General features: G+C 43.1%; 1 protein-coding gene across 1 annotated transcript in view; it reads right to left on the bottom strand.

The window, feature by feature from the left end:
* The window catches only part of LOC120538720 (protein jagged-1b), a 261,014-nt gene that overhangs the window by 72,688 nt on the left and 162,826 nt on the right, over positions 1 to 25,500 (bottom strand). Inside the window, exons 4-5 of the mRNA XM_039768138.1 lie at positions 4,162 to 4,416; positions 479 to 539 (exon numbers count right to left, since the gene is read on the bottom strand). Coding sequence (XP_039624072.1) covers positions 479 to 539; positions 4,162 to 4,416 — 316 coding nt within the window. The remainder of the gene's footprint in view (positions 1 to 478; positions 540 to 4,161; positions 4,417 to 25,500) is intronic.

Below are 25,500 nucleotides of genomic sequence, written 5' to 3'. Positions count from 1 at the left end.
GAGTAATGGTGGTCTGATATGGCTTTTTTGTTTATTCTGAAATTTGTTTTCGTCATTTCGACTGTGTATATTATGTTGATGTTCTTATTTTTACAATAAAGATTATTTTAAAACTTTATCTATCATATAGTGCCTTTCATATCTATCTATCTATCTATCTATCTATCTATCTATCTATCTATCTATCTATCTATCTATCTATCTATCTATCTATCTATCTATCATGCAGTGCCTTTCATATCTATCTATCTATCTATCTATCTATCTATCTATCTATCTATCTATCTATCTATCTATCTATCTATCTATCTATCTCATTTGTTCAAAACTGATCACTCTTACTCTTTTGGCCAAAAAACAAATGTGTCACTTTTTTTGTCCTGAATATTTGTGGTATTTCTGATGCATTCCTAATGTCTAACTTCTGCTCATAAATGTGGCAGAAAACATTTCAGATACATGGAAGACAATCTCTTACCTGCATTCGCCAGGCAATTCACAATAACCATGGACCAGGTGGCAGGTGGGCTTACAAATGGCTGCAATTTCAAAGCAGAAATGAAAATCAGACAAGTGCCTTGGAACAGGAATTTTGAGTTATTAAGGCAGTACACATGTGGAACATCACCCGTTTCTAATGAAAATTTGTTACATTTAAACCCCAGCTGTCAATAAGAGCTGAAAGTTAGAACAGTAGGCCCCACAAAGCTCTCCACTCCTATTCACTTTATTCTTCCAAAATAGCATCAAGTCAAGGTCTGAAAGTCCCTAAAGTCTTCCTGTCTACCACATGAATTGCTCACTTATTCCATGAGTCTGTGGTTCTCTGTGTGAAGCAAAACCTCCTAATGTTTGTACGAAGTTTCCAGCTGTGTCCCCGTGTTCTTGATGAACTCACAGTCTCGATCCACTGGACTAATTCCCTTCATAATATTAAACCCTTCAATCAGGTCTCCTCTTAATCTTCTTTTGTTTAAACTGTAAAGGCTCAGCTCTTTTAATCTTTCCTCATAATTCAACCTCTGTAGCCCTGAATCAGCCTAGTCGCTCTTCTCTGGACCTTTTCTTGTGCTTTTATGTCCTTTTTGTAGCCCCGAGACCCAAACTGCACACAGGACTCCAGATGAGGCCTCACCAGTGTGTTATAAAGCTGGAGCAGAACCTCCTGTGACTTGTACTCCACAAATCAAGGCGCTATATAACCTGACATTCTGTTAGCCTTCTTAATGGCTTCTGAACACTGTTGGGAAGTTGATAGCTTAGAGTCCACCATGACTCCTAAATCCTTCTCATAAGGTGTACTCTCGATTTTCTGACCGCCCATTGTGTATTCAAACCTAACATTTTTACTTCCTATGTGTAATGCTTTACATTTACTGACATTAAATGTCATCTGCCACAAATCTGTTCAAGCCTGTCTACTGCCCAGGTCCCTCTGTAATGATTTTCACTAAAATAGTTTTAAATAAACTGCTTCTGTAAAGCACTCTCATTTATGGACAAGCGTTTGACACGATGACCCTGCTGCCCCATTGGTCAGGACTCCTTCTCATTCATTGGATGCCCAGAAAGCTTCATGCGCAGTCTGCACGCACATACACATTTTCCTTCCTCATTCATGAGAGTGCTTTCCAGAAGCAGTTTATTTAAAAATATTTTAATGAAAATATATGGACGTTGTGAGTAAGCAGCTGGGTGACTTTACATGTGGATAACGTGGCACAAGTAACCTGCGATTTTTTTTCATCAACATTTCATTGACGTTTTCCTGTTGTACTGCACTGGCTCCCCTACCACAGACATGGAATCATAAAATTTCTTACCTCTCTTCTGCATGAAAACACAAGCTTTAAATTTTGACTCGGCCATCACTACAGAGCACATGGAATGAGTAACATTTCAGCAAATATTGTTTTTGGATGGCATACTCCTTTAACAGCACTCACTCACTAAAGAGTCCCAAAGCACCTAAATCCCCACAGGTTCCAAAGGCATTTCTAAAAATGTCCACTAGAGGGGGATATCACCATCTAACCCCGGCTAGTAATAAGGGTAAGCACTGAATAAAAATAAAATAAAAGATTTAGTCTTCGGAAAGTGTATTGCAATAACAATGCAGCTCCATGGAGCAGAGAGGGAAAATGGAATCACCTGAAACACAAGGCAATCCAAGCAAAAAAAGCCCCACCACAGAATCCAAAGATAATAAAAATGAAAAGAGAGGGGGTCAAAAAAAATCCATACAGTTGTGCTTGAAAGTTTGTGAACCCTTTAGAATTTTCTATATTTCTGCATAAATATGACCTAAAACATCATCAGATTTTCACTCAAGTCCTGAAAGTAGATAAAGAGAAATCAGTTAAAAAAATGAGACAAAAATATTATACTTGGTCATTTGTTTATTAAGGAAAATGATCGAATATTACAAATTTGTGAGTGTGAACCTTTGCTTTCAGTATCTGGTGTGACCCCCCTTTGCAGCAATAACTGCAACTAAACGTTTCCGGTAACTTTTGATCATTCCTGTACACCGGCTTGGAGGAATTTTAGCCCATTCCTCCATACAGAACAGCTTCAACTCTGGGATGTTGGTGGGTTTCCTCACATGAACTGCTCGCTTCACGTCCTTCCACAACATTTCAATTGGATTAAGGTCAGGACTTTGACTTGGCCATTCCAAAACATTAACTTTATTCTTCTTTAACCATTCTTTAGTAGAATGACTTGTGTGCTTAGGGTCGTTGTCTTGCTGCATGACCCACCTTCTCCTGAGATTCAGTTCATGGACAGATTGTCTGACATTTTCCTTTAGAATTATCTGATATAATTCAGAGTTTATTGTTCCATCAATGAAGGCAAGCCGTCCTGGCCCAGATGCAGCAAAACAGGCCCAAACCATGATACTACCACCACCAACATGTTTCACAGATGGGATGAGGTTCTTATGCTGGAATGCAGTGTTTACCTTTCTCCAAACATAACGCTTTTCATTTAAACCAAAAAGTTCTATTTTGGTCTCATCCGTCCACAAAACATTCTTCCAATGGCCTTCTGGTTTGTCCACGTGATCTTTATTTGGAGAGCAGTGGCTTTCTCCTTGTAACCCTGCCATGCACACCATTGTTGTACAGTGTTCTCCTGATGGTGGACTCATGAACATGAACATCAGTCAATGTGAGAGAGACCTTCAGTTGCTTAGACGTTACCCTGGGGTCCTTTGTGACCTCGCAGACTATTACACGCCTCGCTCTTGGAGTGGTCTTTGTTGGTCGACCACTCCTGGGGAGGGTAACAATGGTCGTGAATTTCCTCCATTTGTACACAATCTGTCTGAATGTGGATTGGTGGAGTCCAAACTCTTTAGAGATGGTTTTGTAACCTTTTCCAGCCTGATGAGCATCAACAACTCTTTTTGTGAGGTCCTCAGAAATGTGCTTTGTTCGTGCCATGATACACTTCCACAAACATGTGTTGTGAAGAGCAGACTTTGATAGATCCTGTTCTTTAAATATCACAGGGTGCCCACTCACACCTGATTGGCATCCCATGGATTGAAAACACCGGACTCTAATGTCACCTTCAAACTAACTACTAATCCGTGAGGTTCACATACTTTTGCCACTCACAAATATGTAATATTTAATCTATTTCCTCAATAAATAAATGACCAAGTATAATATTTTTGTCTCATTTGTTTAACTGGTTTCTCTTTATCTACTTTTAGGACTTGAATGAAAATCTGATGATGTTTTAGGTCGTATTTATGCAGAAATATATAAAATTCTAAAGGGTTGACAAACCTTCAAGCACAACTGTAAATCACAAAAAGTACAATAGAGCACAAAGAAATTCAGCACTCCCTAGTACGTTCAAAATGAACCACCAGGAGCTGTGGGAGACCCTCCAGAGGTTTAGGGCAGTTCTTAGCTTTGATTGGCAGGCAGCTGGCCCCGCCTCTTGGGAGGGACCACACACAAAACACATGGGACAAAACAGAGGCAGTTTATAGACATGATCAAAAATGAAGAAAAAAAAAAAAATGGCACAAAAATTAGTAAAAAGATAAAAAACTTTGAACCCCAATCAGGAGAATTGAGCCTGGCTGAACTACGACACTGTAAACTATCACCAAAACATCAGCCCGTTGTTTAATTGGCTCACCTTGCCGGCACTCTGGGCCCGTCCAGCCTTCCATGCACACCTTGTTGCCACCGGGGTCGCAGTTATGGTGGCCGAAGAAGTCATCCCTGGCCCGGCAGAACTTGTTACAGGCTGGCCCAAAGTAGTTCTCCGAGCAGCGGAACCGCACTTTATAGTCCACGCTGGCCACCCGACCGTGATGTCTCAGGGGCTGCCACTGATCTCCGGGATTTAACATTGCAGAGTGCAGGACTTGCTCAATCATCTGCTCCTCACCTGCAGGTGAACAAACAACACGGAAATGAGGGACACGTGAGCGGCACGCGTGGTCGGGTCGTCCTCCCCGTATGCAGAGACACACAGACAGATGGAGATTCAGACAGCAACAATGGCGCCTGTTCAGAGAAAGGCATGAACGTTAAGGAGACAACTCTGGGGAAAGGGGATTATCAGCTTTTTATATTTGAGAGGCAAACTACGTAATGGCAGCCTAGTGTTATGCCCCCCTCCTGGTTTTATATTTTCAGTCAGAAGCGAGACCCAACGATGAACCATTTGGTTTAAATTATTGTATTTTTCATTTCTTGAATTTTCTGTCTTTTGTGAACTTGTGTTTATTGGATTCTGATCTTATGCCAAGATGGATAGACTGGCATCCCAACCAAAAAGAGATGAAGGTTCCTCAACCAGAAAGGGAGCCCCAGCCATCCCAGACGGATTTATTCATTTGCAGCTCCATTTCCTGGCCAGGAAGAATTGGAGGTATAGGTGAGGACTCTTTCTTTTAACCCCCCATTATGCAAGATGACAGCTTGTCTTGGGTGTTGCTGTCATTCATACTCCTGCAGGGCATCTTGGGAATTGTAGTCTTGGTGAGTATGTGGGTTCCACCAGAGGGGGCTGTAAGAAAGGCACACACTTGGAACGGAGGTTCAGTCTTACTCTGAGGTGCTCCCAGGCTGTGGTCATTTGACACCAGAAATATTCAAGGGTCTGGCATAAAAGAAGCCATCAGGCCTCATCCAGGTGAGGTGGACAAAGCTAGCCTGGAGGAGAGACGGAGGATTTAAGTCTGCGTTTAGGAGATTTGTGACACGTATTTGTTAGATAAGCATCACTTTATTGAAGATCTTGACTGTGTGTCTAGAGTCTGGGGGATCAGGGCGCCCTCTACTGCTCACAGTAGTGTATTGGGATCCTTAAGGCACTCTTGTTTTCACTTTTGAGCCTGGTGTCATGAAACTTTATTTTTAAAGATTTGTTAAAGTTAGACGGTTTCCCTTGTGAATATGGTGTACTGGAACCCCTGTCGGGCGGCATGGTGGCATAGTGGGTAGCGCTGCTGCCTTGTAGTTAGGAGACCCGGGTTCTCCCTGCGTGGAGTTTGTATGTTCTCCCCGTGTCTGTGTAGGTTTCCTCCCACAGTCCAAAGACATGCAGGTTAGGTGGATTGGTGATCCTAAATTGTCCCTAGTGTGCGCTTGGTGTGTGTGCGTGTGCCCTGCCGTGGGGTGGCACCATGCCCGGGGATTTGTTCCTGCCTTGCACCCTGTGCTGGCTGGGATTTGCTCCAGTGGACCCCCACTGACAATGACTGACTGACTGGACCCCCTGTCACGGGCTGTACAAGCAGAGCGAGAGCTTGGCTCACATTGCCTGCAGTAAATCAGACTCGTTCCCAGTGACCATGAGTCTCCACTTAGAATTTCAACACATTGTTAATTGGTGCAGTGGGATGACCTGAGGATCATGATCTCTAAAGTCCTTTTTGTATATTGGAAATCAGAAATGATGCGCCTTGATTTACATGTACAGCCCATGACATCCACTCATCACTCGTATCTCAGGCACACAAATCAAATCGAGCAATACGGTCAAGGCTGGTGACCTCATCTTCAAAACAGAGTTGACAAGAATTCATTTAATCGCTGGCCTTGGGCGCTTCCCCCCTGGATAGACAACATTTATTTGCTTGGCTGACACTTTTATCCAAAGCGACTTACACAGGAGGTAAACCTAATTGAGTAATATTAGGCTCCACAGCAAGTGTAGTAGGATAGCTAACAAAAGTTGACTGCCACAAGTGAAAGGATGTAATAACTAAAACGTTTACAATTAGAGGTTACAATTGTTAAAGCAATTAAAGTTTATACAACAACAAATGAACCAACAATATAAAAGATCACAGATTTTTTTCCTCATTGCTTCCCAATTGCTTCTTTGTTAAATGATGCGACTCAAACCACTTACACCTGAACACCAGCAAAACCAAGGAGCTGGTGGTGGATTTTAGGAGGCCCAGGCCCCTCATGGACCCCGTGATCATCAGAGGTGACTGTGCAGAGGGTGCAGACCTATAAATACCTGGGAGTGCAGCTGGATGATAAATTGGACTGGACTGCCAATACTGATGCTCTGTGCAAGAGAGGACGGAGCTGACTATACTTCCTTATAAGGCTGGCGTCATTCAACATCTGCAGTAAGATGCTGCAGATGTTCTATCAGACGGTTGTGGCGACGCCCTCTTCTATGTGGTGGTGTGCTGGGGAGGCAGCATAAAGAAGATGGACGCCTCACACCTGGACAAACTGGTAAGGAAGGCACGGAGCTGGACAGTTTGACATCCATGGCAGAGCGACGGGCGCTGAGCAGACTCCTGTCAATCATGAAGAATCCACTGCATCCACTGAACAGGATCATCTCCAGACAGAGGAGCAGCTTCATCACAACAACAACATTTATTTATATAGCACATTTTCATACAAAAAAATGTAGCTCAAAGTGCTTTACATAATGAAGAATAGAAAAATGGAAGACACAGTAAGAAAATAAAATAAGTCAACATTAATTAACATAGAATAAGACTAAGGTCCAATGGCTAGGGGGGACAGAAAAAACAAAAAAACTCCAGACGGCAGGAGAAAAAAATAAAATCTGTAGGGATTCCAGGCCATGAGACCACCCAGTCCCCTCTGGGCAATCTACCTAACATAAATGAAACAGTCCTCTTTGTATTTATGGTTTTCACGGAAGGACTTGATGATGATGATCACGTGGACTTCTGGCTTTTAGTCCATCAATGCTGGGGCATCATGGTGCTTTGAGTAAGTTGGTGGTGGCGCAGGCCGCCACCACAGAGAAACCGAAAAAAGAAACAAAAGAGAGACTTGGGGTCAGTACGGATTTTAGTGCCACCATGAATAGTTATTATGATGAATTGAACATAGAGAGTATCAGGATTAAGTTAAAGTGAAGTTATGAGAAGGCCATGTTAAAGTAATGTGTTTTCAGCAGTGTTTTGAACTGCTCTACTGTATCAGCCTGGCGAATTCCTATTGGCAGGCTATTCCAGATTTTAGGTGCATAGCAGCAGAAGGCCGCCCGCCTCACCACTTCTTTTAAGTTTAGCTTTTGTAATTCTAAGGAGACACTCATTTGAAGATCTAAGGTTACGATTTGGAATATAAGGTGTCAGACATTCTGATATATAAGATGGAGCGAGATTATTTAGGGCTCTGTAAACTATAAGCAGAATTTTAAAGTCAATCCTGAATGACACAGGTAACCAGTGTAGTGACATCAAAACTGGAGAAATGTGCTCGGATTTTCTTTTCCCAGTTTCTAGCAGCTGCATTCTGCACTCGTTGCAAGTGATTTATGTCTTTTTTGGGTACTCCTCAGAGGAGTGCGTCTAACTTTAGCTACGTTTCTTAAGTGAAAAAATGCTGTCCTAGTGGTCTGATGAATATGTGATTTAAAATTCAGGTTACAGTCAACGGTTACCCCTAAGTTTTTTACTTCCGTCTTAACTTCTAATCCTAATGCATCAAGTTTATTTCTGATAACCTCACTGAATCCGTTTTTGCCAATCAATAAAATTTCAGTTTTCTCTTTATTTAACTTGAGAAAATTACTATTCATCCATTCAGAAATACCAGTAAGACATTGTGTTATTGATTCGAGAGAGTCGGTGTCATCAGGTGCTACTGATAAGTACAGCTGTGTGTCATCAGCATAGCTGTGGTAGCTCACGTTGTAACTTGAGATAATCTGACCTAACGGAAGCATGTAGATTGAAAAGAGCAGTGGACCCAGGATAGAGCCTTGTGGAACACCATATAGAATATCATGCATCAGACTGCTGTCACCGTCCTGCTCCACTGACAGACTGAGGAGACCACACACTATGTGACTCTTCAGTTCCACCTGGGGGGGGTAAACGTTAACATTATACAAAATTATTGTCTGTTTTACCTGCATTGTTATCACTCTTTAATTTAATATTGTTCTATATCAGTATGCTGCTTCTGGAGTATGTGAATTTCCCCTTGGGATTAATAAAGTATCTATCTATCTATCTATCTATCTATCTATCTATCTATCTATCTATCTATCTATCTATCTATCTATCTATCTATCTATCTATCTATCTATCTATCTATCATATAGTGCCTTTCACTATTTATCTATCTATCTATCTATCTACCAGATATGCCAGATAATCCTGCCTGGCACTTACACTGGTAACACTTCTTCCAAGCGTTTACATATTTCACCCAGAGTTCTCTGTATCAGCATGTCTATATGCCTCCCAGAATTCAATGCTGTGTTATTTTATATTCCCTTCAATTGGTTTAACTGCCATTTGTAAAGAATACCAGATCTAGTGGCTCAGTTATCTACAATATTCTGAAACTTTTGACTCGCCTGCCTTTTGAATACTCGTCTTCATTAACGTGTATCTGCTCCCCGCTCCCCCAGAGCTGTCCCTGACAGTGAGATGTCACCGTGGAGCCACACGCTTTTTGTCCTCTGCCCACATTTGACTTTCTCATGCACACAATCGCCTTAACGGCCCTCTAGTATCGCTAGAGTCTGCTCACACAGCTAATTCACTTAAAGGCGACATCGTATTTAAAGTAACAGAGAGAGAGGAAGTTAGGAGCAGATGCTGATACAGCACGTTGCTGGACCCACCACGTGACAAAGCACCTCAGGATCCCAGCAGGTGACACCTCAGCACCACACTGGAACAGCGTGAGGTTTTTTAATGGTGACTGGAGTGCCAATCCAGCCACCAACCCGCAGGTTTTCCTTACAGGTTGGAGGACCAGCTTGCAGAGCTGGATGCAGATTAACGTCCTACCCAGGATGGAGAAAATTGCACTTTAAGGGCCTCGCTCAACTGCTGGCGTTTACATGATTCGAGTTGGCAGCCTTCCAATTGCCAGTGCAGATCCCTGACCTCAGAGCCACCACTCTGCCCAAAGTAACACAAATTAAATATTATGAGTCTTATCTTCAAAGCCCATTACAATGAGTGTCTGGATCGTGTTTATGTACGGTTTCTTCTTTGTGTGGTTGAGTTTTTTAACTTGCCTTTGTGGAGGCAGAGACGAGCGCCGTTCACGGGTGAAGGTTTTCTTGTTTGTTCCTGAGCCCATGCAGTGACTTCTACTACTATCAGTTTTTAATACAGAACTACATGAGGGCCTGAAGATCATAATATCCCGATGGCTGTCAGGCTTGTGCTTTGCATACAGAGATTTCTCTAGATTCTCAGAATCTTTCAATGATTTTATGTATCGTAGATGAAGAAATCTTTGCAACTTTATCTTGATGAATATTATTCTTTAAGTTGCTGCACAATTTGTCTTTCACAGTGTGGTGAGAGAGGACATGCAGGTGATGGGTGTAACAGAGGACAAGGACATATGGAAAAAGATGATCCGCTGTGGCACCTCTAACAGGAGCAGACAGAAGATGAAGAAGAGGAATAAGAAGAAGAAGAGTGGAGAACCCCTCTCTGTCTTTACCTCTGAGAGACTCCGCCTCTCTGGCATACTCTTTTTATGCCCAATCATGCGACTGGCCTGTTGCCAATTAACCTCATTTGTCCTGAGATGTTCCACCAGGAGGTTCTGTTTCGGCATTACACAACACTTCCTGTCTTCTTATGCCCCATCCCACCTTTTTTCAAAATGAGCATATAAACACCTTAATAAAAGGATAAGTGTTGGTGTGTGTCTGTCAGTATGTGTCTCTGTCATTCCAAAAGAGGGCGCATCAGAAACATTTGGCATGACGACAGATGGCACATCACACATTAGCACTACTTTTATGAATCCCATGCCAAATGGCATTTAACACAGACATATCCATTGCAGGCGGCACGGTGGCGCAGTGGTACCGCTGCTGCCTCGCAGTTAGAAGACCTGGGTTCGCTTCTCGGGTGTTCCCTGCATGGAGTTTGCATGTTCTCCCCGTGTCTGCATGGGTTTCCTCCCACAGTCCAAAGACATGCCGGTTAGGTGGATTGGTGATTCTAAATTGGCCCTAGTGTGTGCTTGGTGTGTTTGTGTCCTGCAGTGGGTTGGCACCCTGCCCAGGATTGGTTCCTGCCCTGTGTTGACTGAGATTGGCTGCTGCAGACCCCCGTGACCCTGTGTTCGGATTCAGCGGGTTGGAAAATGGATGGATGGATATCCATTGCATTTGTCATTGCAACAGATGGCACATCTCAACTATTTTTGACAATAAAAATAAATAATAAATAATAATTAAAATAAATAAAGCAATTAAGTAATAAAAATGCATTTGTCTTTTCACCAGATGGACTACCATAAACACTTGTCATAAGAAAATGCATTGCATTTGTCATTCCAACAGATGGCAAGTCATAAACCACAGCTTTTCCGAATCCCATAAAAAATGTCATTTAATAGATACATTTCTGTTGTTTCTGCGGTGGGTTGGCGCCCTGCCCAGGATTGGTTCCTGAATTGTGCCCTGTGTTGGCTGGGATTGGCTCCAGCGGACCCCCGTGACCCTGTGTTCGGATTCAGCGTGTTAGACAATGGATGGATGGATGGATTTCTGTTGTTTTGGTCATTCCAACAAATGGTGCATCACAAACATTAACACTGCTTTTATAAATTCAATACCAAATGGTATTTAACAGAAACGCATGCATTGCATTTGCCATTCCAATAGATGGCTGTGGCGGACAGCTGGGTCCCATTCCTGGCAGAGACGCCCCTTCTACATCTGTTCCGGGGGAGCCACCATGGGCAGCTCAGTACCTCCCCCGGGACGCTTGGTGGCAGCCTCCCTGGCCGACGGTGATTCCCCAACCTCCCGCAGGGCTCCATGGAACATGGAGTCCTCCACAGCCTGGTTGGGGCCCAGGGTGGCCGCTAGGGGGTGCTGTCTGGTTTCAACAGCCTGGCTGGACGAATCTTCAGCCACCACCACTCAAGGAGCCAGGGTTGGAAGGAGGAAGACTACGCTTGAGGAGGAATGGTGGTCCAGGAGAAAGGATTGTTGGTGTGTTTGCTGTGCTTTATAGTGCTTGGGGACTGTGTATTGCCTGTGGGTCAAGTGGAAGACGTGCGCCCACAGGTGAAGAAAAAATAAAGTCTTGTTTAGTTTTTACGTGCCTCTGTGTCCATCTGTGTCGGGTCGGGCGCCTATAAAGTGCCTTGTTACCTTGGCATATCACAGACATGTCTTATAATAAGATGCATTGTATTTTCCATTCCAACAGATGGCACATCACAAACATTTGTTATAATAAAATGCATTACATTTTCCATTCCGATAGACGAGGCACCACAAGTATTAAAACTGCTTGTATGAATCCCATACTAAGTGGCATTTAACAGAGATACATTCAAACAGATGACACATTTCAAATATTTCAACAATAAAATTAATTGCATTGGAGTTTCCAACAAACGGTGCATCAGAAATAATTCTTGTAATAAAATGAATTGCATTTGTCATTCCAACAGATGGCAAGTCATAAATAATACCACTGCTTTTATGAATCCATAACAAATGGCATTTAACAACTACATTTCCACTGTATATCATTCCAAGAAATTGTGCTTCCCAAACATTAGCAATGCTTTTATAAATTCCATGCCAAAGGCTATTTAATGCATTTGTCATTCCAATAGATGGTGCATCACAAACATTAAAACTACTTTTACGAATCCCATACCAAATGGCATTTAACAGAAGTATGTGTATTGCGTTTGCCATTACAACGGATGGCACATCAATAAACAGTTTTAGAATTCAAATGAATTGTATTTGTCATTCCAACAGATGGTGCATCATAAATATTAAAACTGTTTTAATTAATCCCATACCAAATGGCATTTAACAGAGACACATGCATTGCATTTGTCGTTCTAACAGATGGGACCTCACAAACTTCAACACTGTTTTTTATGAGTCCCATACCAAATGGCATATAACAGAGACATGTGCATTGCTTGGTGCACTGCAAACGTGAACGCTGAGGTCTCTGTGGATTATTTAGATTTCAACCCATCTTAGACAGGTAGCACAGATAGTTTTTCTTACAGTTTCTCAGTTTCATCATTTAATTTATTGTCTTTGTTCTATTTCCATTGAAATAGGGGTTTAAATGACTTGCAAATCATTGCATTCTGTTTTTATTTACATTTTACACAGTGTCCAACTTTTTTTGGAAATGAGGTTGTACTTGTATTCTGAAAACAGGATGTTGTACAATTTTCGAGAATTCAGCATAGCAGGGGACTGACTTTGAAAACTTCTTCCGACAGTATGCTTGGGATGCTGATCTCCAAAGATGTGCTGCTAGCGTCCCGTGTGTCCATTGGCTGGTAAAGCAGGGAGATGAAGTAACAGGAGAGAAACAAGCCAGCTGTTCAGTCCATTCAACTGGGACTTTTATTCTATATAGTGCCTTTTTATAATGAATGTCATCCAAGGCTCCTTACACAAAATGCAGCACAATTGTTTGCTTATACTTGGTATAAATGATTCAAAGTCAAATGAAATGAGTGAGTCAGTGGTGGGGACAGGACCAGCAACCACGAGGTCTGAAGGCCAGAGGCCTTAAAAATGACACCATGACACCACAATGTGTGTGGTGCCCCTGATATCCAACCCCCGTATCCCTGACATTGTGTAAAGATGTCATTCTTTCGTTAAGAAATCTGAGCAAAAGTGCCAGGCTCAAAGGACAGGGTTTGAGGATACGCACAAAACTGATCAAAACAAAACGTAATTACAGGGGTGGGAGTTTAATACTATTGTAGTGCATTGTAAATGCACACCCCCTTCCCTCCTCCATCCCAGACCACTTCATGCATTTCACTCACACATGGCTCTGCCCGCTGTTTCCCAAGATTACATTCAAGCCTATAATTAGAGCAGAGCTCCACGCTGGCATGCCGATCCGTTCCCAGCACTTCTCAGGGACTCCCAGTTGGCTCCAATCAACAGGCAGAACACAGGACACTTTGTCATCCTGGCCAGAGATTGTGAAACTGCTCTCATGTGCTGCCCCTCGACTGCATGGGTGAGTGCGTTCACTGGAACCGCAAGAAGGCTTCCCTCAAACACATATTACTGCTTGGGCACACTTGTCAGCTTTTTAACACGCAGGCCTCCAAAACCCCTGTTGGCTGTCTAACAAAGTTACGAACATGCAAGGAAATGGGTCTATCAGATCTGTTAATCAATCAATCAATCAATCAACCTCCTTTCACAAAGCCTCCTATTATAAGGCACTTAAAAAGTCAGCACTTGTATGTATTGTATCCATTCGTCCATTTATTAAAACTTTTATACTTCTGAGAATGATTGGTGCCAAAGCTCATGCTGCATGGCAGTACATCAATAGTCAAACCTGGGAGTGGTGACAGCCCATTTTAAACACATTCAGGCACACACTCCTGGGGCCTCGTTTATAAAACTTTGCGTGATTCCGAGCGTGAAAATATGTGCACGATAATAAACAGGAAAATAAAAAATTCATAAATGAATAAAACTTCATATGCACGCTTCTATGCAACTTACCCTTGATAAATAACATCCATCCATTATCCAACCCGTTATATCCTAACTACAGGGTCACGGGGATCTGCTGGAGCCAATCCCAGCCAACACAGGGTGCAAGGCAGGAAACAAACCCCGGGCAGGGCGCCAGCCCACCACAGGGCACACACACCAAGCACACACTATGGACAATTTAGGATCGTCAATGCATCTAAGCTGCATGTCTTTGGACTGTGGGAGGAAACCCATGCAGACACGGGGAGAACATGCAAACTTCACGTAGGGAGGACCCGGGAAGCGAACCTGAGTCTCCTAACTGCGAGGCAGCAGCAGTGCTACCACTTCGCTACTGTGCCGCCCGCTAATAAACAGGAAAATGTAAAAAAAAAATCCGATTTACAAATTAATAAAACTTGACATATGCACACTTCTATGCAACTTACCCTTCATAAATAACAATAACCGTGAAAATGTCAGTTCTTGAACGCGCCTCGATGCTAATCAACCTCATCTCTATATATAATCTTCATTTGGATCTTGATCTTTGTTTGTCCACGAATGAATTAGAAGGAGAAGCACTAGGTGGCAGTAGAGAGACAGCTAAAACATAGGCATTGCATTAAGAATCTCCTCCAGGCTTATACTACTGAAGACTGTAGTACGCCAGTCATACCTCAAAACACAGACATTCAAACTAAACAAATTGTTGTGCTTTAAATTAACTAAAGAGATCTTCATTTAGATCTTGATCTTTGTTTGTCCGTGAATTCCACGCATGCGTAGACCACCTTCCAGTTTAGTACGTTGTTGTTACTCACGGATGTCAACAATGTGCTGGAATAACGAAAGGGGTGGTGGACAGTGTTACGCTGGTTAGCTCCTGAGGCCTGGTTAGAGAATGAGATTGACGAAGATAAAAGGTACGTGCCTACGTAACATATGAATGAAAGAAAGACAGTGGGTAAAATGAATGACAACGTAACAGCAAGTTCTGGAAATTATTATTGTTACGTTGTAGCCGGCGAGTGCTGCGTGTCTCACAGTTGTACCGTGGCTTGCTCACATGTCAGTGAAGTGATCCCTATTTATGCTTTAAAGAGCCTGGATACCTATGTGTCCCCCACAAAGCAACCTGTGAGATTAGAGAAAGGTTGAGAAGAGATCGTGAGAGGAAACGATAGCATCGTAAAAACGAGACGGACTGTGAATGTACAGAAGCAGAAATGCTCCTACACCACCACATAATTACTATTCAGACAGTGATTCCGAGTGGGCCGTTCCTATCAAATCAATGTCCAAGGGATTTCTTTTGTAATTTTGTCTCCCTTATAAAAAATCATAATGCTGTGCGACGAAGGGCCCAGTTCACGACTGGCATCCGTGTTTAAACAGGGAGCCCTTCACAGACAACTTGAACACATGCAACGTAGTTGGGCGCAAATGGCTAGTACATATATAAACACGATGCCGCAGACGCTCATTGGCTGCTGGTAGAGCTGCCATCATCCTGATGTTTCGTGACCCCGCCTCCCATGTTCAAGCACACCTGCCGGCACTCTGCAAATGAGCGCATCAACACTTCACGTTTGAATGCGTCCAGGAAAGGCGCTATGGTGCCAGCGTCAGAGCGGGTAGTCACCAATACCTGGCACATGTAATCACACGATTTCTGATACAATCAATACTACAGGCCATAGGAAAAAACTGAGGGTTCGGCTAGTTACCTTACCAGCAAGCCAGCCACCACGTACAGCACCGTCACGTCTGCCAAAGCTTGTTTTGCCTCAAACTAAATGAATAACACGTTGTGCGATTCCACAGAGACGTGATGTTTGCCAGCCTTATCCTGGCATCAGATAAGACTTGTGCAATAATATAATGTAATTATATTAATTATACTCAACAAAAGTAGTTTCGTACTCACTAGATGCCCTTATTGCAATATGAATTTAGGAAAGTGTGATCCGATTACATTAGGAGAATTGGACACTGCTGCGAATTGCATTTTTATGTTGCCAAAAATATGTTATGTTTTGAGTACGCACACCCATACCACATGATTCGAAAATCGGATGTGGCACCTCCTCAATCAGCTAATGGTTCCAGAACAGCGGGCATGATGGAGGAAACCTTGGCTGACATACTCCTGAGCTGTTAACCTGTGCAAATACATAGCATTGGCAGTGTTAGAAGAGAACTGAAATACAGTCGGCACATCACATTCAACACTTTGGAGGTCTGTCATATAACACGCATTATAATATTTTTTTAATTTATATATATATATACATATACATACACACACACAGTCATATGAAAACATTTGGGAACTCCTCTTAATTTTTTGGATTTTTGTTTGTCATTGGCTGAGCTTTCAAAGTAGCAACTTCTTTTTAATATATGACATGCCTTATGGAAACAGTAGGATTTCAGCAGTGACATTAAGTTTATTGGATTAACAGAAAAGATGCATCATAACAAAATTAGACAGGTGCATAAATTTGAGATATTACATCAATACTTAGTTGAGCCTCCTTTTGCAAATATAACAGCCTCTAGACGCCTCCTATAGCCTTTGATGAGTGTCTGGATTCTAGATGGAGGTATTTTTGACCTTCTTCCATACAAAACCCCAGTTCAGTTAAATTTGATGGCTGCCGAGCATAGACAGCCTGCTTCAAATCATCCCATAGGTTTTCGATGATATTCAAGTCAGGGGAATGTGACGGCCAGAACATTGTACTTCTCCCTCTGCATGAATGCCTTTGTAGATTTCCAACTGTGTTTTGGGTCATTGTCTTGTTGGAATATCCAACCCCTGCATAACTTCAACTTTGTGACTGATGCTTGAACATTATCCTGAAGAATTTGTTGATATTGGGTTGAATTCATCTGACCCTCAACTTTAACAAGGGCCCCAGTCCCTGAACTAGCCGCACAGCCCCACAGCATGGTGGAGCCTCCACCAAATTTGACAGTAGGTAGCAGGAGTTTTTCTTGGAATGCGGTGTTCTTCTTCCGCCATGCAAAGTGCATTTTGTTATGACCAAATAACTCCATTTGTGTCTCATCAGTCCATAGCACTTTGTTCGAAAATGAATCTGGCTTGTCTAAATGAGCATCTGCATACGACAAGTGACTCTGTTTGTGGCGTGAGTGCAGAAAGGGCTTCTTTCTCATCACCCTGCCATACAGATATTCTTTGTGCAAATTGCGCTGAATTGTAGAACGATGTACAGATACTCCATCTTCAGCGAGATGTTCTTGCTGGTCTTTGGAGGTGATCTGTGGGTTGTCTGTAACCATTCTTACAATTCTGCTCATATGCCGCTCCTGTATTTTTCTTGGCCTGCCAGACCTGCTGGGTTTAACAGCAACTGTGCCTGTGGCCTTCCATTTCCTGATTCCATTCCTTACAGTTGGAACTGACAGTTTAAACCTCTGAGATCGTTTTTTGTAGCCTTCCCCTAAACCATGAGAATGAACAATCTTTGTTTTCAGATCTTTTGAGAGTTGCTTTGAGGATCCCATGCTGTCTGTCACTCTTCAGAGGAGAGTCAAAGAGAAGCATAACTTACAATTGACCACCTTAAATACCGTTTACCACTCATGATTGGACACTCCTGTCTATGAAGTTCAATGCTTAACAAGCTCATCCAACCAATTTGGTGTTGCAAGTAATCAGGATTGAGCAGTTACATGCATTCAAATCAGCAAAATTACAAGGGGACCCAAGTTTTGCACAGCCAGTTTTTCACATTTGATTTAATTTCATACAACTAAATACTGCTTCACTAAAAATCTTTGTTTGGAAAACACCGCAGTACTCAGATGTTCCTAGGAAATGAAAGACATACCACTGTTACCTTTTCTGTTGAAAGGAGAGTCAATTATTATGCGGGCTGAGAGGGGTTCCCAAACATTTTCATATGACTGTATTACGTTGTACTCTTTTTTAATATGGTTAATTACTCGCTGTAATGTAAAATAGTTCTATTATGCATATGTAACAGCGGCATGGTGGCGCAGTGGGTAGTGCTGCTGCCTCGCATTTAGGGAACTCAGGTTCGCTTCCCGGGTCCTCCCTGCATGGAGTTTGCAAGTCCTCCCCGTGTCTGCGTGGGTTTCCTCCCAGAGTCCAAAGACATGCAGGTTAGGTGCACTGGTGATCCTAAATTGTGCTTTGTGTGTGTGCGCCCTGCCCAGGGTTTGTTTCTTGCCATGAGCCCAGTGTTGGCTGGAATTGGCTCCAGCAGACCCCCGTGACCTTGTAGTTAGGATATAGCGGGTTAGATAATGGATAGATGCATATGTAACAATTCCCATGAAAATAAAAATCTTTTTAAATTGTACAACCGCATCCCCATACGCAAGCGGCAGAACCGTAAAGAGCCTAGCATGTAGTGCAGGCCGGTTGGGTTGGCGAGCAAAGCTAGCAGGGGGCAAATCGTCCTAGTCGATCTGCAATTATAATCATAGTTTACTTGAAAATTCGCAAAAGTATTGAGTTAACATATTACTGTCGGTTGTCTGATTTTTCTCAAATTTCATATCTAGTTATTTTTTGTCATTTTTAATTATTTATTTATTATTTTATACTTATTTATAGTTTATTTGAAAAAATCTGAAACGCGTTCAGTTAAAGTACCTCTTCTGGTCACCCAAAGTGGCCCTAACATTGATAGGATTCCTTATTTTTGATATACAGTTGTCGCGGATGCCAGGGGCAACGACCTGGCCGGGACACCTTGAGGGACCGGAGGAGGGTGTACGTGTGCCCTGGATCACGTGAGGGTCGCCATCCTGGTTTCTTTGGGGGCCACATAGGGGCCTGTAGGGGCCCGTGGTCACCGCCAGGGGGCGTTCCCGTGCCTTGGGAGCCCTGGACCTCAGCACTTCCGCCACACCAGGAAGTGCTGGGGGAAGAAGAGCAGGGACACCCGGAGTGCTTCCAGGGATGCAGCCGGCACTTCCGCCACACAGGGGCATGTCGGCGGGTGATTGCCGGAACCCACCTAGAGCACATCCGGGTGATAATAAAAGGGGCCGCCTCCCTTCATTCAGGGCGAGAGTCGGGAGCCGAGAGGACTGAGCTTGCTGGAGGAGGCAAGGAGGCAGCCTGAAGGTGAAGAAGGCATTGTGTGGCCAGGACTTTTGGGGACTTTGGGGGCTTTGTGGTGCATTTGTGTGACTTTATTATTGAAAATAAACGTGTTGTGGGTGAAATGAACGTGTCCGCCTGTCTGTGTCTGGGCCAGTCTCCACACCGTAGATGTACAAAGTCTCATTGACCGAGGTCGGGACATTCGAGTTATCGTATTTACACACAAACACACAGACAGCCAGACAGAATTTCAAAAACCATATTTTCAAACTCAGGAAGGTCTAAAACATCAAGATTCATCAAAATCTCGAGGTTGAATTTTTTCACGATTTCTACACTTTCTCTATACTGTGTATACAAGAAAGTAACAAAGAAGTAACACTGAGAAGTTCCTACCTGTTATATAAATACTATCCTGTACATCAGGAAAGGATTACATAGTGAAAGCTTTAATACCCAAACTAAATTTGGAAAAGAACAAAGTTCAAAGAAATCGAGACAAGATGACCAACATGATGGCCCCGTTTGCTGTCACTCACGGTGCTTATATTACACTTACCTTTATAAGCCAATTTTGAATGGCCAGTCAGTCTAACCGCCACGCTGAATGAAGATATACCAAATCGACCCAGACGTTTGCTTCTGCTGGAATTCAAACACAAGATTCTGTGATGCCAATGGTTCATGTTTCCATGGCCAAGCCCAGGGTCTGTCTGTCTAGGTCTTTCCTGCCTATGCCATCCGCTAAACTGGCATCTCACCTGATCTTCACCCTCTGTCTGTCACAAGCTGGCTCCACATCATTGCTTTGGGTGAGCCCAGCCGAGCTGTGTGTGTACCTGACCACCAGAAATCATACCCCAGAGCAGAGTACCCCATTGTTTTATATATTAACCCTCATGAGGGTCTTTGAGAATGCCCAAATCTGTTTAAAAAGGGAGACCCTACAAGAAGGACAAAGGACGGTCCAGAGGATGTAGTTCTGAGCATCCCTAAGGAGCACAGGTGACAGTCCAGGGTGGAACGAGTTGTGAGACTGAGCAACCAAACTGCTCCACCTTGTTTTGGACCTGAAGCTGATTCAGCCCCTGTTAAGTTGCCTTTATTTATTTCAAATAGTGTCCCTCACAGGGGGGCCTCCTATAAAAACACTAATACTTTAAGGTTCTAGTCATGTGAGGACACAAGTGGGCATGGGCAGTACAAGTGAAATACTCCAGAACAGAACAGGACTCATGCTGCCAGACATGCTGTGATGGGCCACAGGACTGACCGAGTGCACAAAAGAAATGACAAATGGCAGCCACAGGCACGCAGTTTGGTGCTGGGCACTGGACCTCATAAGGGGGCAGGGCACTGAAAATCATAAGGGGACAGGGCACTGGAAATCATAAGGGGACAGGGCCCTTGGACCTCATTCGGGGACACTTCATAAGCGGACAGGCCACTGGACTTCATAAGGGGAAAGGGCACAGGACTTCCTAACCTCAAAAAGTGAAATGATTAAGTGTGCCGGCAGTGTGGTGTAATGGCTCGGCTGCTCGAGGTAGTGGTCCATTTGATCCCCACGTCTGACTCACTGCTTGTCTCAGTGTTCAGGCTTCAGTTGTAAATAACCAGGATAAATAATCGTAATGAATCCTGATCTCACAAGCTGCGTTGGGTAAAGGCGTGTGCCCAAGTATAAAGTAACATTCTAGGATGACATCTTTTGATTTATTCCTTCCATTGATTCTCTTGCCTTGCACAAATCATTCTTCCATTTTACATAATTAGACTTTCTCAAAGTACTTCAGTAGAATGGCGGGCCTGTGGAGCAGCATCAGGCACACTACATGAACGAGCCATCAAGGGACACGGAGTGGCCCACCCACATCGTCACTCACACGTCGCCAAGTCAGAAGAGCCATTTGATCCAATCTAAGCAGACATGAAAATGGAGGAGGTACACTGGAGAAACCTGAGGAAAAAGCCACGTGGAGAGGGAACGACCTCAAGGTGCAGACTACACACGGATGCTGAGTGGACCAAGAATCAAACCCACTGGATCCATGGGGCAAGAGGTGCTAACCACAGGACTTGTATTTAGGTTTTTACTTATTTATTTAAAAAGACTCACCAAACTCATTTTATGGTATAGTTTTTCCTTATTTCTAAAATATCTCAAGTAACTCAGACCTGAAATTCGGAGCAAATCATGGAACCTGCAAGCCTGAGGTCCGAATGACATCACTTTAGCCTCTCAAGAATGCAAGAATAACTTATGTACAGTTCCAGGAACACATAATTTAAACTCATTATGGGGGCCTGTTTATATGCAGTGCCCCCCATAAGATTTGGGACAAAGACACGTATCTCCTTGATTTTCCCCCCTCTGCTCCACAAACAATTCAGACATCAAGATTAACATCGCAGACTTTCATTTAAGGGGATTTGCACACATTTCGGTAGAAATGACAACATTTTATTGGTGTGTTCCCCTCATTTCAGGGCACCATAATGGGGGGGGGGGTCTATTAAAGCCATCATATTTAGGACTTTGTCGCTTATCCCTCACATGCAATGACTGCTTGATGTTTGTGATTCATTGACATTACCAAGTGCTGAGGGTCTTCTCTGATGATGCTCTGCCAAGCCATCTTCAGCTCCTGCTTGTTTCGGGGGCTTGTTCCCTGAAGGTTTTTCTTCAGCATATGGAAGGCCTGCTCAGTTGGAATTAAATCGAGTGACTGGCTTGGCTTTTCAAGAATTTCCCATTTTTTTTAGCTTTAATAAGCTCCTGTGTTGCCTTAGCAGTTTGTTTGGCTCATCATCTGGTTGTAGGATGAAGTGCCAATTCATTGTGTCCCTGCTGTTAGCAGTTCCATCATCGGAGAACAGAAGTGTGCCAGCCAGTACCTGTGGCAGCCATACATGCCCAAGCCATAACACCCTCAGCGCCACTTTTAACAGATGAGGTGGCCTGCTTTGGATCTTTGGGCAGTTCCTTTCTGTCACCAGACTTTGCTCTTGTCATCACTCTGATGTCTGTCCACAAGACCCTTTCCCAGCATTCTGCAGGCTCCTTTAACTCCTTTTTTCACAATCTGGCCATCCTGTTTCTGTGGCTCACTAGTAGTCTTATCCTGCAGTGTGGCCTCTGTGTTTCTGTTCATGGAGTCTTCTACAGATAGTCATCTCTGACCAGAGGTAGGTAGAGTAGCCAAAAATTGTACTCAAGTAAGAGTAGCGTTACTTCAAAATAAAATTACTCAAGTATCTATCTATCTATCTAGAAGTGAAAAGTAGTCATCCAAAAAACTACTCAAGTAAGAGTAAAAAAGTACTTGGTGAAAAGACTACTCAAGTACTGAGTAACTGTTTGATCGTAATAAATGATTTATTTTTTAGAAATGTTGTAATAAGACAGACAAAAAATATGAAATCTATATATATAATTCACTAAGGCAAGACAACCATGAAAAGCACGCCGGAAGGGGCGTGGATTCACTAAGCCGCCGACAAGTGAGACACCTATGGCGCACACAGGAAGGAGCCACGCCCACCAACTCCAAGACCATTGGATACGACGACAACTCGCAGGGCCACGCCCACCAACTCGGACGCAACGACACAGAAAAAATGGCATCATTTATATCCGTCTGTCGTAGAGGCCACATGCAGTGCAGGTCAGGTTAATGTCATGTGCATTGACTGTTCATAGAGGCATGTTTCTCGCGGAGGTGAATCGCCATATGCAGCGTGTGAAACGGTTTGCGATTGGTATCCCATGGGATCCTTAAAACAATCCTTTAAAACTGAGGTTAAAGCACAATGAAGGAATCAGTCTTTAAAAACCAATAAGCCCTGTGCCTCCGTTTCATTACCGTCTCACCTGCTTCACCAATGCAGGCCCTGCAACAGTCGAGATGCTCTGTCAGCAGCTGACCTTCTCTGTGCCTCACTGGTTCACACAGAGGCAGCGCAAGAGAAAGCCGCGCCAGAGACAGACACAGGCACACACACAGGCAGCTGGTGGGCGGCTCTCCGTGAGTTTCTCTTGCGAGCGGACACATGACCAGGCGGTGTGTATTCTTCGAGTGCGAGGCTGGATGCGGCTTGCGACCGGGCACAAGAGCAGGCAGTGTGTATGCTTCGAGTGCGAGGGTGGACGCGTCAGGACCATCTAGGAAAAATCATGTCGCGGATATGATTCGCTGTATGCAGTGTGTAAAACAGTTTGTTTGTCGCAGATGTGAATCGCTGTATGCGGCGTGTAGAACAGTTTGCGAGGGGTGTCCCTGTGTCTTTCCAGAAGTGTTCAACCATCAATAAATAATTATGCGGCGTTTGTTATCACTATTGTGTTGTATTTTGCTCTCTCCAGAGTTCCATCTTTTCATTCACTTACTGTTGTATTCTCACACTAACCTGTTTTAGACAACCGTGTCTTTCCAGAAGTGTTTAGCATTCAATAAATAATTATGCATGAGATTGATCGTGAGTAAGCCGTTGAACCCCATTCGGGCTGCAAACCGTGGAATTGCCACTAACTGCGACTCATACACTCCCACTGTTTTCGTCCCTACACTTTGTACACACCCCCCTCCCACACGTTGACTGTTCATAGAGGCATGCTTCTCGCGGAGGTGAATCGCCATATGCAGCGTGTAAAACTGTTTACGAGGGGTATCCCATGGGATCATTAAAACATTCCTTTAAAACTGAGGTTAAAACACAATGAAGTGAGTAGTCTTTAAAAAACGAGTTTTCGGTTACGATGCACGACGGCGTGCATCATAGCAAACTGTTTTAGACGCTACATACAGCAATTCGCATCCGCGACAAACATGCGTCTTCTTAGATGCTTCTGCACTTTGTACAAACCCCCCTCCCACCTCGCTACGCCGCACGGACGATTGTGTGTTGGTTCGTTCTGTGCATTGTTACAATGTTGCTTTTCTTGCTGATTTATTACATTACCGATTTTGCAAATGTTAAATTTTCTCCCTGTGCTTAAAAATGATTAAAAAACCGGCCTGATTATGCGGGTTGGCTAGTATAAAATAATGTGTAACTTCTACTGTTTCCAAATAATAAAATAAAAAATCAATAAAAATAAATAACATGTTTACAAAATAAAGATGCACAAATAACACAAAGTTCCAAATCTCAGTTTTTCACAACAAAGCTTTTGAAGCCGATGCCTACAGTAGGTGACATGTATGTTTGAACAGTGCAAACTACTTACAGTGACGAGATATCCTGTACACTGGGGTGCCCAATACATCGATCGCGATCGACTGGTAGATCGGAAAGGTAGTGCAGGTAGGTCGCATTGCATTCAAAAAAAAAATTTTTAAATGTTAGTCTGTCATACATCCTCCCTATGGCATTTGCCACTTGATTGACATACAGTTAGGTCCATAAATATTTGGACAGAGACAACTTTTTCCTAATTTTGGTTCTGCACATCACCACAATGAATTTTAAATGAAACAACTCTGATGCAGTTGAAGTGCAGACTTTCAGCTTTAATTCAGTGGGCGAACAAAAAGATGTGAGGCAACTAAAGCATTTTTTTAACACAATCCCTTTATTCATTTATTTTTTCTCCAGCCGTCTGGAGTTTTTTTTTATTTTTTCTGTCCTCCCTGGCCATCAGACCTTACTTTTATTCTATGTTATTTAGTGTTCCCTTATTTTAATTTTTACTTATATTTTCTCTTTCTTCATCGTGTAAAGCACTTTGAGCGACATCATTTGTATGAAAATGAGCTATAGAAATAAATGTTGTTGTTGTTGTAAGTATGACGTGACTTGACCGTCTCGCGGGATGTGAAAGCGTCTCTCTGTCTCTCTTCAAAAGATCACGTCTCGTCACACGATTTTTTCTTTATAAAATAGAGATATAAAGAGCTTCTGTAAAAAGCCTTATGCTGATAGTCGTCTCTGACACATCTGCCTCCTGGAGACGTTGTCTGATTTGTCGGACATTTCTTCTTGACCATAGGGGGGGATTCGTCTGTCCTCAGCAGCGGAAGTCCTCCTTGGCCTACCAGTCTGTTTGTGATTCCTGAGCTCACCAGTGTATTCTTTCTACTTCGTGGTATTCCAGAGAGTTCATTTTGGTCATCTTAAGGTTTTACCAAAGTCTCTGATGGTTTTAGTGTTGTTTTTCAGCCTCATGATGGCTTCTTTGTCTTTCACTGGCACAGCTCTAATCCTCATGTTAGCAACTACAGACTCTGAAGAGTAGAAGCAGGCCGAGGTATCTTATAAATCCATCAAAAAATTGTGACACCAATTGTCCCAAACATTATGTTGCCTTGAAATGGGGGGACCAACCAGAAAAAGTGTTGTCATTTCCACATGGTGTGACCGAAATGTCTGCAAATCCCCTTAAAGCAGCGCTTCTCAACCTTAAAGTATTTGCGACC

This window comes from Polypterus senegalus, chromosome 11, assembly GCF_016835505.1.
Source record: "Polypterus senegalus isolate Bchr_013 chromosome 11, ASM1683550v1, whole genome shotgun sequence".
NCBI lineage: Eukaryota > Metazoa > Chordata > Cladistia > Polypteriformes > Polypteridae > Polypterus > Polypterus senegalus.
This window is presented reverse-complemented; position numbering and strand designations above follow the sequence as displayed.